The sequence below is a fragment of the Haemaphysalis longicornis genome, unplaced genomic scaffold (genome assembly GCF_048455015.1).
Source record: "Haemaphysalis longicornis isolate Haplotype H1 unplaced genomic scaffold, Haemaphysalis longicornis Haplotype H1 scaffold_5, whole genome shotgun sequence".
In the NCBI taxonomy this organism is placed as follows: Eukaryota; Metazoa; Arthropoda; class Arachnida; order Ixodida; family Ixodidae; genus Haemaphysalis; species Haemaphysalis longicornis.
Window position 1 is genome coordinate 56,013,272 of NW_027526385.1, and position 12,769 is coordinate 56,026,040.

The window sequence follows — 12,769 nt, forward strand, 5'->3', positions numbered from 1 at the left end:
AGATGGTGTAATTTTTTATTCCAACTACGCTTATAGATTACATACGACGAAGAACAACACAAAGGACATTTACAAGAAAAGTTTCCCGTGTTATTTTTCTTCGCATGTAACCAAACCAAACGAGTGGTTAATGTCCCTGTTGCATTGAGTATCGCTGGTTCCTTTGCTGCTCTGATGCAGCCGTTTAAGAACCTCAGTTTAGCGCATTAAGCCTACTTTTCGTTTTCCTGCCCTTGTGAGTAGAGTAACCGACCCGTACCCACAGCACGCACAAAGCCAGCATAATTTACGAAAACGTTCCACACTGTCAGCGTGTGGGTTACGTTCGAGACTTGCCATGTAGACGTCCTTCTGGTGGGATCCCGCGAAAGGTTGGTAGGGGTTCGGGAACCGCCTCGTCTGCATGCCGGACACCTTCACCACTTGCGTCTCCAGGACCAGATACATCGGAAGGCTGCTCAGTGAATCGATATGCGGAGACCCAACAGAGACGAAATTAAATACTCTGAGGCACTAGCAAACACGAGATTGTAGTGAGCGGGGCCCAGCACTAAAATTCTTATGTACGTCGTTTATTTCAGTTTATTCGCATGCGTTTCGCGAAAGGTTTATGAATCGGCTTAAAAACAGGCGCTGATAATCGGTACTTTCACATCTACGAGGCGTTTACACTTAGCTAACAAGGCATTGACTCTGTTCGTGTGCTAAAATTGTAAAAGACCTGGAACTACAAAATGTGTGTAAAAACCTCGGAAGCGTGTGATTGTAAAAAAGCATAACTATGACTGGCTGAAGTTGGCGCGTTGTACTGCTCATGGTCTGCATGTTGTCTATAGACCCATGGAAGAAAGTGTAAAACATGCGTGTAACTTGCAAACTAAGATATGAGCTTAATTGGGGATCTATGCGTAGGTTTTGTGCTATTAGCGCCCTCTGTGGTTGGGTTCGGCATGGGGGATGCGTCTGTTTCTTGTTTACGTCTGTGCCCTTAAATGCCTCTTATCACTCCAACGCTACTGGCACTTTTAGGTGAGAGTGCCCATTTCGCGTTGCTCTTTCTTCGTACGTCTCGCCAAAGTAATCATGAAATTTCGATGGTGATGTATCACGAATACTCAACTAGTTATTCTTAGCGCACAGAAATGCATATTCGTTAACCTGCAGAGCCTACACCGACTAATTTGCGAAAGCATGGCGCAGAAGTTTGACATTAGGCGATGGTCAGGCCACAGCAGCCACTGACCAGGAGGACTACACGTAAAGAAAATGCTTTTGTACTTAATAATGACGTGCTATTTGACCCACACAAGCGCCCAGGTTGTCGGAACGTCTCCTTTTCCACAATGTACAGGTTCTAAGCAGTACGTACAAAATGTCCCTTCAAGTTAACAGTGCTTAAGGGGCTTGGAGAGTGCCACCCTGGTAACGCAGAGTACGTGTCTTCTACAGAGTATTTTCACGCTAAACCTTCTCTCTTGTAGCGCGTCCAAAAAAGTAGTTTGTGGAAGCATTCAGAAAACCCAGATTCCAAAACTACGACACATTAGGTCACGGCGCATAGTATATATGAATCCATCGTGGCAAGCAATTCGCGGTAGTAGCAGGTCTTGCCTGGCGAGCCTCTCGAACAGTTTTTTGGTCAGGCCCACGGTCCTCTCGACCTTGATGATGAGGCTGGCGTTGTCCTTCATCTTGTACACAAAGCTCTGTGAGTACAGACAAGAGCGAACATCTTGAGTGCACAAAGGAGGCTACCGGTTGATTTCACGTGACGTCATAAATTACCGCCACGCATCTTAATTAAGGCATAAAGAAGCTGAACCTACTACAGTCGCCAGGTGCTGTTTTGTTGAGCGAGACCCCCTGACGCAGCTGCATGTGTAGATATGTGTTTGTGCCAAATCATTTCAACGTCAAAGATACAAGCAATGATAAGGAAACCAGATCCTGTCCGAAAACAGTTCCACTTCTTACACTCTAAACTAAATCTTCTGGCCTCAACAAGACGGGCTATGACAGCGAGTAGGTGGTAGTGAGAATAGATGCCCCTGAATGGTCAATCTTATCCAGGGGAAGTGGTCGATGGAAGTCCCGATGCTGAGGGGTTCGCACAACGGGTGTAATAGCGGGGCGAAGAGAAACTGGGTCTTCCCGAAGCATGCTGTGCTAGCTGTCAGAGGTGTTTATTACCGCGAAAACGCTTGCACACAATACGCTGAACCTAGGTTGACGGCGTCTATCTGAGGCCGAATGGACTGTCCCACTTTGACCTCTAGCTTGACCAACAACATTGCAGGTGGTCACGTGACATCGAAGGGGAGAGAAACGAGGGAGGAGTAACGGTATGAAGGGGAGGGATGTGAAACAGTTACACGCTTGAGAAAAGCCCGTTTCAATGCGTAAGCATTCTTGTTCGACTTCCCCATACATCTGCTCATCTGTCCGTCAGTTCGTAAAACGTGACGTGACGCACTCCATAGGTATACACGGCCCAAGTGGATCACCTAATAAAAGGCTTTACGGCCTCCGAGGCAAGTAGAGTTGTCTTAGACGCGAAGAGTAGAAACCTGAGTGCAGAACAGAACCTACGTCGAGGTGTCCTAGCTAAGTGTGTTAGCGTTTTCGGTTTAACCTGCAAGGAGGGGGGGGGGGGGGGGGTTGACGCAATTGCGAGAGTCCAGCGCTGTGCATAGCCACGCATGCGCAGTCACGCAGTTGCGTCCCCGCTGCAGCGCTCAGCCCGTCCGGCGCAGTGCGTCGGCGCGCAGAAACTTGTACACGGGCTGTCACCTGGCAGAAGCGTAGGAACTTGGTCTTCTGCAGGTGGCTGCTCATGACCAGCTCGATGCCGCGCAGCTTGAAGAAGCGCAGGTAGGAGACCAGCGCCTGCAGCATGTCGCCTTCGTTCCACGAGGCCGCGTCCCACCGGAACGACAGGTACCGCTCGAAGGTCTTGGACAGGCCGCTGAACACCCGGTAGCCGGCCTTGTCTGGGTCGCGCGACAGTCGATGGGACGTCAACCGATCGAGGAAGCAGAGGGGGAGTTACGCAGTCACGCATCACCCAGTCAATACCCAAGTTAATTTAGTTAGCCAGCTAGCTAGTTCGTTAGTTGGTTAGCTAGCTAGTTGGTTGGTTGGTTATTTAGTTAGCTATGGCCATCTTGATAGCTGGTTAGTTAGGTCATGCTACATGGGGGAGAGCATCATGTTGTGGTAACGTGATGGGCGAGAGCCTTGCAGGGGAGTTGCCTCCGTGCCGACGACGCAGAGCCAAGAGCCAAACTTGTTTAATGCATGGCGAGTAGATAACTTCGATGGTACAGGAAGCGGCACATTGGCGTGCTTACAACATGACAACTCGAACTGGCAGAGAAGCGTTCTCCACGACGGCCCAGCAGACACTGCCCGGCTCGCGTCGGGGCGGGCATAAGTACCCGGAACTCCCAACCGTCAACAGGCGTTCGGTGTGTTTCGCACGGCACCAAAAAGTACAAGTGAACAATACACCTCCCACAAGTCCCGTGATTCGCTCCACAGAGGCCGGTGCACGTTGCGCCGGTGAGAGGACGGGGACGGCTGAGTCCAACGCACGGCCGCCGTATGCAGAAAGCTTGCTAAACTAGGCATCAGTGGAACCAGTTAGCTCGAAGTGACCTCAGTTCGCACCGGTTTAACAAATGGCTGCCCTTGACTCACGACTCACCGGTCTGAGTGACTCGCGGCAACCAGGCTCCGGCTTGTCGAAACATAGTTGATGAGCTGGCTTCACCGCCACACGCTTAATTTCACCACAATGCACAAAGCTTTGCCGGCGTATCAAGCGCGCACAGCGTAACTCAGAAGCACTTCGCGCTGAATATTACCAGTAGGTAAGCATTTAGTTAGCTTCCTAGATAGTTATTTCACTCACTCACTCAGCTATTGAGTGAGTGAGTGAGTGAGTGAGTGAGTGAGTGAGTGAGTGAGTGAGTGAGTGAGTGAGTGAGTGAGTGAGTGAGTGAGTGAGTGAGTGAGTGAGTGAGTGAGTGAGTGAGTGAGTGAGTGAGTGAGTGAGTGAGTGAGTGAGTGAGTGAGTAACAAGTCTTAAGCGATGGATGTTCTAAAGAGTTCATGAAGACAAAATGCAAGTTAGATTTGGTGTTTTATAGTACCCACAACGCTTATCCGCACCATAAAATGATTTGTTCACTGAGAAAGTAAACCATTTAGACGAAATTTTTAATTCTCTAACAGTATCGCGTATTTCGTTACGTCATTAATGACGTATTAAGGGCATGTACATAAAACAAAAAATAGTACATTGACGAACGCCACCGCGAGCGGCGAAACGTATCTATTGTTGCCCTGTATACTCCCCGCCTTTTTAGATGGCGCAGCGATACCGCTCAAGGACCGCTGTCCGCTCTAGCTTAGCTTATAACCGGATTTGTGCCTGACTTATTTTTGTTACGGTTTGTAGTAATCGTTTCGTGAAACATGGGGTATGCTCAAAAAAGAGGGCCACGTGAGTACCAATGTCGCTTATGCCAGGTTTAATCTTTGTTGGATTTTGTCGGCCTCAGCCAATCGCAACTAGCTGCCCATAATACGTCACAAGTTGAGTGCAGAAAAGTAGCTATAGGGTTTCGCATGTCTGTTGTCCGTATTCGTCATTATTATAGCTTATTTGAGTAAAGTTTACGTAAAAGTGGAGTTAGTGTTATACTAACGAGACACTCTTTCGAATGAAAAAAAAAACTTGGATTTTGTCTTCATGGCCTTTTTAAATGGTTTTTCGGGAAATGAAAAGATGATAACGAGCTTAATAAATGAAATATTAAATTTAAAATGTCAACTGTTCCTTCTAAAGACCGAAAAAAGCTTCCAACAGAAAAAATAAATGTGAATAGCACGTAGCAGTGTGCATAATAACATACACCGCACTTCGTCTGCAGTGTGAGCCACCTGAGTGTTTTGTCCCCCGCTAGATTCATATTCCCGTCTTCTGGTTCAAGCAAGAACTGGTAAACAGGTGAGTTGGAATATAGATGCATGTCCAAAAAACATTTCGGGGGATGCTCAGGACTTCCGTGAATCTGTAGTCGAAAGCATATGGCTGGTCCTCTTGTTGTTGATCTGCTGTTGAACTTTAAGTTGGAACCCGCCGCGGTGGCCCAGTGACTAAGGCGTTACGCTGCTGAGCCCGAGGTCGCGGGTTCGATTCCCGGCTGCGGCGGCCGCTTTTCTGATGGAGGCGAAAAGCAAAAACGCCCATGTGTACGAGATTTCGGCGCACGTTAAAGATCCCCAGGTGGTCAAAATTAATCCGGAGCCCTCCACTACGGCGCGCCTCATCGCCTGCGTTGCGTCGGCGTGTTAAACCCTACAATCAATCAACTTTAAGTTGAAGGGGCCACGCCGACAAAACGCAAGTTTAGTACATTCAAAAGATTGCCTCGTTAGAATCATGCTGACACCACTTTTAACGTAAACTTCGCTCAAATAAGCTACATAATTAGGGAAAAAAAAAGAAATGGCCATGCGACCCACTGGCTCATTTCCCGCAACAGAACCTACGATGCCATGCCAGACAGCTCTGCGATTGGCGGAGGGCGGCAAAAGCAAACGCAAATTAGGCAGAGCTTATAAGCTTGCCGAATGAGCTATTTGCGCTTAAATTTAGGACAAATTCTTTTTAAAGCCCTAAAGATGGTGGGAAAAACAGTGGAAGTTACGAAAGCACACGTAAACATAGAAAGACCGATGCGGATACTGGTGTTGGTACTGCGCGCAATATGCTTGTTTTAGCTGCACAGCAGTACGCCGCTTTGGAGTTATCTTACGCGACACTGGCCGATTGGTGCAAGAGACGTTGTCTTACGGGACCCTGTTTGTCTAAGATGCCCCATACTTCACGAAAAGGTTGCTTTCTACAGTAACAAAAATTATCCAGCTGGAAATGCAGTAAAAAAAAAGCAACGGCGAACACTGGTCCGAGGATGAGTATAGGAGCGCCATCTGGGCAAGACAGCAAGCAAGGCTGCAGAGCCGAATGACGCCGTGGAAGTTCGTTTGAGTACACGTACTTATGACTTCATTGCTGACGTCACGAAAACACATGATTTGGTGGGAGAATCAAAATTTTACCCTAAATTCATTAATTTCTCAGTGAATACGGCATCCTTTGCTACTGGACAAGCGCTGGGGACACTATAAAACACAAAATGTTTTGAACAAAAACAAACTTGTCTGCATGGCCCCTTTAAGCACGACGTTCAGAACGGCCTTATGATCGGTGGATGCGCACTCAGACTTTGCATTTTCACCGCAGTTATATTCTTCGTGAAGGTTAAGTCAATGCTCGTTTTACAGGTGGTAGCCGGTTGTTTGGTATCAGTGTTGCACACGAGTCCAAACTCTTCGAGGACGAAATGGACGAACCACTGCCGCTCACACGGCCGCTACACCTGCCGTGGGCGGAGCGCACAGCGTCGCGAGAGGTCGCGTGACGCTATCACGCGGCATTCAGCGAAAACGCAGGGGGCAAACCCGCAGCTGTGCTCGCTCAGTACACCGTATATCTCCCCCGTCTCCGCGTGCACTCGTGGCTCAGTTGGTAAGACAACGGGCTGTCGCTTCGTTTCTCTATCCGGTCCAGGTTCGATTCCAGGCGGCGCCAGTAATTTCTTTCATTTGTTCGCGGGAGTTTTCTGTTGATGCAGACGGTTGCGACAGAACCCTTGGCTTTAAAAAACTGGGTCAAGAAGTGTGACGGGACGTGGCGAAGAGGCAAGGAACCGGCCAGCCGTGTGGAGAGTGCGCGTCGCGGCGCAGATTTTCGGGCGGGGAGGCGCGCGTCGCCGATTGGCTGCGCCTAGTGATGACGTAAGCTCTGATGTGCAGATGTTCTCCTAGAAGAGAAAGACAGTGTGCGTGTGCGCTCGGCGTCATCAGTCGGCAGACCAAAGAAAAGCCAAGTTAGAGCTAGTGATGACCACCAGCACCGCTGTTTACTCAGTGTTCGCGTCTCAATGCGAAGGTGGCGGAATTTTTTTGTACCACCTAGTTTCTGTACCTCACAACTCGCGTGCTTGAAACAAAGAACTAATGCTTTAGCCTTAAAATGTAGCAAAACACAAATGACGAGTAGAAGCGCGTACTTTACGCTTCTGCTCGTTGCATTTAGCGTGGTTTTCGAACCGTGACAGGAAAGTCGCTGCTTCTGCGTGCTTGCGCACATAGAGAGGCGCACCTTTTACCTGGACGTAGAGCTTGCCGCTGGGCTGCTTTCGCGCGATGGCCAGCGGGCCCGTGTAGATGGCGTGCGTGCAGTAGGCGTCCAGGGCCGCCGACAGCTTCTCGGAAACGGCGGGGCCGCGGCCGTTCGTGGCGCACAGAAGCACGTTGGGCGTCACCCGCACCGGCGCGTCGTCTGCACAACCACAGCGAGCGAAAATGGAAAATGATGTTCGATATGGGTACAGTATAACGACTGATGCACTTACTGGTTCCATGTTGCGCTCACTACTTGTTAGCTTTACAACAGCTAGCTTAGGAGGCCCCGCCTGCGGTTTGGCAACCTTGGGACCTCCTCCTGTATATTATATTCAATGTTAAAAAAATTTTGTATTTCCTGAAGAAATTTGACTTTCAAAAATTTTGACAGAAATGTAGGCGCAGGGGGTATTTATTCCTGCGCACATGGCACGAATCGAAAAATTAATGCGAAGCAATGCGAAAAAAAAAATAAGCCCTTCGAATGCAGAGAAATTTGCATTCAAAATGCGGCTTGAGTTCGTAAGCTTTTAACGGTGTACACTTTTATAATTTCTGCGACAATTTTCCTCCACTAAAATGTTATTTTTATTTATTATTTCAAGAATTTCAATGCCCTCTACGAATTCAGATTTGAGAATGATGCTACAACTGGATTTATATTAATTCATTAATTTTCCATCCTTTGAGATGGCAAGAGAAAAAACCTGCACAAATAGCTTTATTAGCTCAAAAAACTCAAGGTGAGGTACAATATGACACAAGTTTTTCAAGGAGCCTTTTGGCGCTCAGGAACCCAGATATATCTAAACTGGGTTAACAGCTGCAGATACCCTCACGACAGAAAGAAACCACCGTTAATTTAGAAAGCCTTCTTACAACAAACCTTAAATTGACACACATATTTATTCCAACGATGGCTTAAGCCTAGAGGCTTACAGCGTTAGATTTATCTCGAAATACGCAACTTCGGCTCGAAAGTACGTATTATCCGCGCCTCATGACTAAAACCAGACAGGAGCTTGCCTGTTCAGCCTATACTCACGGTAGGTGATCCACTTATTTTGGTGGTGCCTGGGTGTCTCTGCAGAATAGATTTGAAAAACATGGTCCTTAACAGCAAGACATGTTTCAAAGAACAGTAGCGAGTATAACCCCAGCTTGACACGCGCGTTGGCTTCTTTTTAGCGGTTGTATTTTTTTATTTTTGCTTTCTAAATATAAATTAACATGGGTAGGCTGACTCATCGACATAGTATACTGCAAACTGCAAGAAGGTTTTCCACCCGGGAGCCAGGACATCTTGATGTGGAAATTTCGGGACACAGATTTCTTAGTGTAGGGGCTTTCCGATTCACGGTTGCTTGAAATCACCCTTATGGTTCAATGGTCACAGAACTTCAGATGTAAATTGTTGGGCAAAATACGGACACTAAAGTCAATTAAGGCTGTGTGAATACAACAGAAGATGTAGAGAATCGGGAAAATTGATATAGGCATTATGTACCATGCCTTGCGATAATACGGGGAGCAGGGGTTTTTCAAGCGGGTTCATTTCCCGCTACACTACATAATAACGCAACAACCGGTCCGAATGTGCTTGTATGTTCCTCGTCATTTAATCGTAATCACGCTCATGAATGCGTGCGTAGGTTTCCCTTCAGCTATTCGCCTAGCGAACAATATTCACCGACAACAGCACGCGTACTCTGGAATTATACTACTCTAGTCTGGTATCTCAGTTCTACTCAGTTATACTCTAACCGTCGAGCAGAACTGCACAATGGCTAGACGGTAAATTTGCATCTTCAGGGGCAAAGCAGCTTTAAGCAAACGAAACAGCCAGAAGCGTGGTGGGACGAGCGCTGCACAAAAAGTACAGCGCAAGTTTTCTCTCTCTCTCTCTCTGTCTGTCTGTCTGTCTGTCTGTCTGTCTGTCTGTCTGTCTGTCTGTCTGTCTGTCTGTCTATCTATCTATCTATCTATCTGTCTGTCTGTCTGTCTGTCTGTCTGTCTATCTATCTATCTATCTATCTATCTATCTATCTATCTATCTATCTATCTATCTATCTCTCTCTCTCTCTCTCTCTCTCTCTCTCTCTCTCTCTCTCTCTCTCTCTCTCTCTCTCTCTCTCTCTCTCTCTCTCTCTCTCTTTCTCTCTCTCTCTCTCTCTCTCTTTCTCTCTCTCTCTCTTTCTCTCTGCATGTTTCTCCAACCAAAAGTCAATGAAGTAAACGCACTTCCAAAAGCAAATGAAGGTGCAGGCGAAGGCGCAGACACACATCACCAATCAGTCAAGTAATCCACGATGAAATTCTTGAGCCAAATGAACGAGGACTAAGGGAGGACGTGCGCTTGGCCTTCTATGTCCTTCCTCACTACTCTTTCGTCTAGTGCAAGAATTTCATCACGAATTCATTCCAACTATATGGGACAGTTTGCATGTATTGTTTAGTCGAGGTAAATTCTCGGAATTTAAAATAAAGGTGGTCTCACGTATTCTTTACCTGTCGCTTCTTTTCTGCCCTCCGTGACCTGAGCTGAAATTCAAAAAATAGCAAAAGAAAGGTATAAACAATATTGTAATGCCAAGAATAGAGACCACAAAAAGTGTTTAGTCCCATGGACAGTCACTTAGCACAATCGACACTTGCGCACGCAGTTTCGGGAACAGCGATGAGCAAATAAACAAATGAATGATCAATGAAACCTGGTGAGCAAATACGTTTTGGGCCCGAAGCCCACGGAAAAAGGAAAATTGATGGGCAACATAGTTTCTTCACCACACATGCCGAGCTTGAAGGCCTAGCATGACACGTAAAGCCTCGCAAACAACAGAGGACGCAGGGCCCTTCCCTTGTTTTCCGGAACTCCGATAAAGTTTAAAGCGATTACCGTGAATTCGAGGCTATAACCAAAAAATAAATAAATTTCAGTTATGTATGTTTACAATAGACAGCGCTGTGAGGTTTTTAAACTAAGAGAATGAGGAAATTCATCCAAGAGCAGTGGCTGGGCGTATTCTTTTTTTTATCTGACGAAAATTTATTAACAATCGTACTACTTTCGCTACCCCCGAAGGCTGTACACAGCCTGGCACGTGAAAGTCCCGGGAATTCGTTGCAAAGATCCGTAGAAGCTTACACTGCGCAAGCTCATGTGGTTCTTACCCGGCTCTTCCGCGGGGACTGGTCTTGCCATGCGCCCTGGTACGGCTGCAAGGAATGTGAGTCCCGATACGTTCAAAATTGCACTGTAAGGAACGTCTGGTATGCATCGTGGGGCGTTTCTTGATTTCTACTGACTGTGTAATGACTTTTTAAAAAAGGGGGCCATGAATCAAAATACAACCTTGTTTAATTTGAAAGAACTATTAACCAACTCAACCCCATTAAAGCCCCGAATGCCGTTTGTTTTTAACAAAATAAAGCTGCAATACATTATGAAAACTTTCAAATTTCGCGCTTCCCTACATCAGCTGAGACTCAATAAGTGGCACACTAAAATGCGCCCATGCACTCCGTACAGATGGTTAACCAGCGAAGCTGTAACTTGCTGCTCCGCCCTCCCCGCCGCGCCGCCCCTTCCCGCCGTTGTCGACATTTGCAACGAAGGAGCCGATACGCGGCCAATTTTATGTGGGAGAGGGGAGGGGCATACCCATGGGGTTGCGCCCAATGAGTTTTCTGCGTACATAGGACCGCCGGATTTTCCTTTAACCTAGTTATACCATGCTTCATGTTGACATTCAAGGGACGCAAGCAAACGGAGCTAGATGCCCCACTACAATCGCCCAGTCGCGTTTCTTGGAGTTGGCTATGGTCACCGACCGCCCAGACCAGATTCTGTGACGTCGTTGAGAGCTCGCAAGAAAGTGGCTGCTGAGACCCCGCTGCCTAATCTGTTTTCCCTGAGGTGCAGATTATCTGAAGATTGCTATAAAATTGACATCGTGGGTATCACGACAATGCAGTCTTTTTAAAGGAGCCATGAAGAGAAAACACAAGTTTGGTTCATTCAAAAGATTGTCTCGTTAGAATCATACTGACACCACTTTTAACGTAAACTTCGCTCAAATAAGCTACATAATTAGGAAAAACGGGAATGGTCATGCGACCCACCAGCTCATTTCCCGCAACAGAACCTGTGATGTCACATGGGCTAAGCTCTGCGATTGGCGGAGGCTGGCAGAAGCAGACGCAAATTAGGTAGAGCTTACAAACTAGACGAACGAGCGATTTGCGCTTAAATTTAGGGCACATTCTTTACAAAGCAATAAGAATGATGGGACAAACAGTGGCAAGTTACGAAAGCACATGTAAACATAGAAGTACTGATGCGTTCTGCTGTTCGTACTGCGCACAGCATGCTTTGGTTTAGCTGCACAGCACTACGGGGCTTGGGGTTGTCTCAGACGACACTGGCCGATTGACGCAAGCAACGGTGTCTTACGTGACCCCATTTGTCGAGCGAGCACTGTTTCAGGGAACGAATATTTTCTCCCAGAACAAAAACAAGCCAGGTTTAAATGCGGGCAAAAACAAACCAAACGCTTGCCACGGTATGGTGGCGCCATCTAGGTTACGGAACGTAAAGAAACGCGGGAACAAACCAACACCGCTGTACAGGGTGGAGACAACCTTTTAACGGTCCCGTGCCGCCGCAATTGGGCCAACGGGCTCAACGCGTTATTCTTTTCGTTTCCCACGAGACGAGACCTAGCAACGCGAAACAGACAATATGATTCAAACTTCTTCAGTAAACCGCGTTGCGGCGATAATTTTAGCGCGGTTTTGACACAATGACTTGCTTCGGCGGCGAGCGAGCAACCGAACATGGCGGCGCCAGCGTTACGTGTCTCTACCCTGTACGGCGGATGCGTGAATGAAGGTATTCTAGGCTGCAGAGCGGTCGGTTCCCGTGATGTCACTTGGGACCACGAAAACGCACGATTGAGCGGGAAAATCAAAATTTTAACCTAAATTGTTTAATTTCTCAGTGAATAAAGCACCATTTGTATCCAGGCAAGCGCTGGGGGCACTATAAAACACGAAATCTTTCGAATAAAACCAACTTGCATTTTCTCTTAATGGCTCCTTTAAAGCGAAGCTTTTTACCTTTACCTACCAAGCGTTCTGTCGCGACCGTTGGTGTCAACAGAAAACTCCCGCAAACAAATAACAGAAGTTGCTGGCATCGACGGGAATTGAACCTGGAACGAATAGAAAAACGGAGCAGGAGTCCGCTGTTTTACCGATTGAGTTACGAGCCTACGCGGAGGCAGGGGAGATAGATGGTGCACTCACCGAGCACCTCTGCGGGCTTACCACGTGCGTTCTCGCTGAATGCCACGTGATAGTGTCACGCCACCTCTCTTGCCGGTGTGCGCTGCCCCCCGGCACATGTAGCGGACGTGTGCGCGCCTTGCGCATGCGCTAGGACTTATAAAAATTAACGGAAGCTCACACTAACGCATGGGATCTCACTTCTCCTCCATCTCTCCCGCCGATT

General features: G+C 47.5%; 1 protein-coding gene across 1 annotated transcript; it reads right to left on the reverse strand.

Annotated features, from left to right (window-relative positions):
* Positions 1-212: 212 nt before the first annotated feature.
* Positions 213-10,459, reverse strand: LOC144139687 (uncharacterized). The gene is made up of 8 exons (XM_077671975.1): positions 10,429-10,459; positions 9,766-9,798; positions 8,303-8,341; positions 7,235-7,414; positions 2,791-2,990; positions 1,612-1,706; positions 337-454; positions 213-227 (listed from the first exon to the last, which is right to left on the reverse strand). The coding sequence occupies exons 1-8, from the start codon at positions 10,457-10,459 to the stop codon at positions 213-215; spliced, it is 711 nt and encodes a 236-aa protein (XP_077528101.1).
* Positions 10,460-12,769: the final 2,310 nt, after the last annotated feature.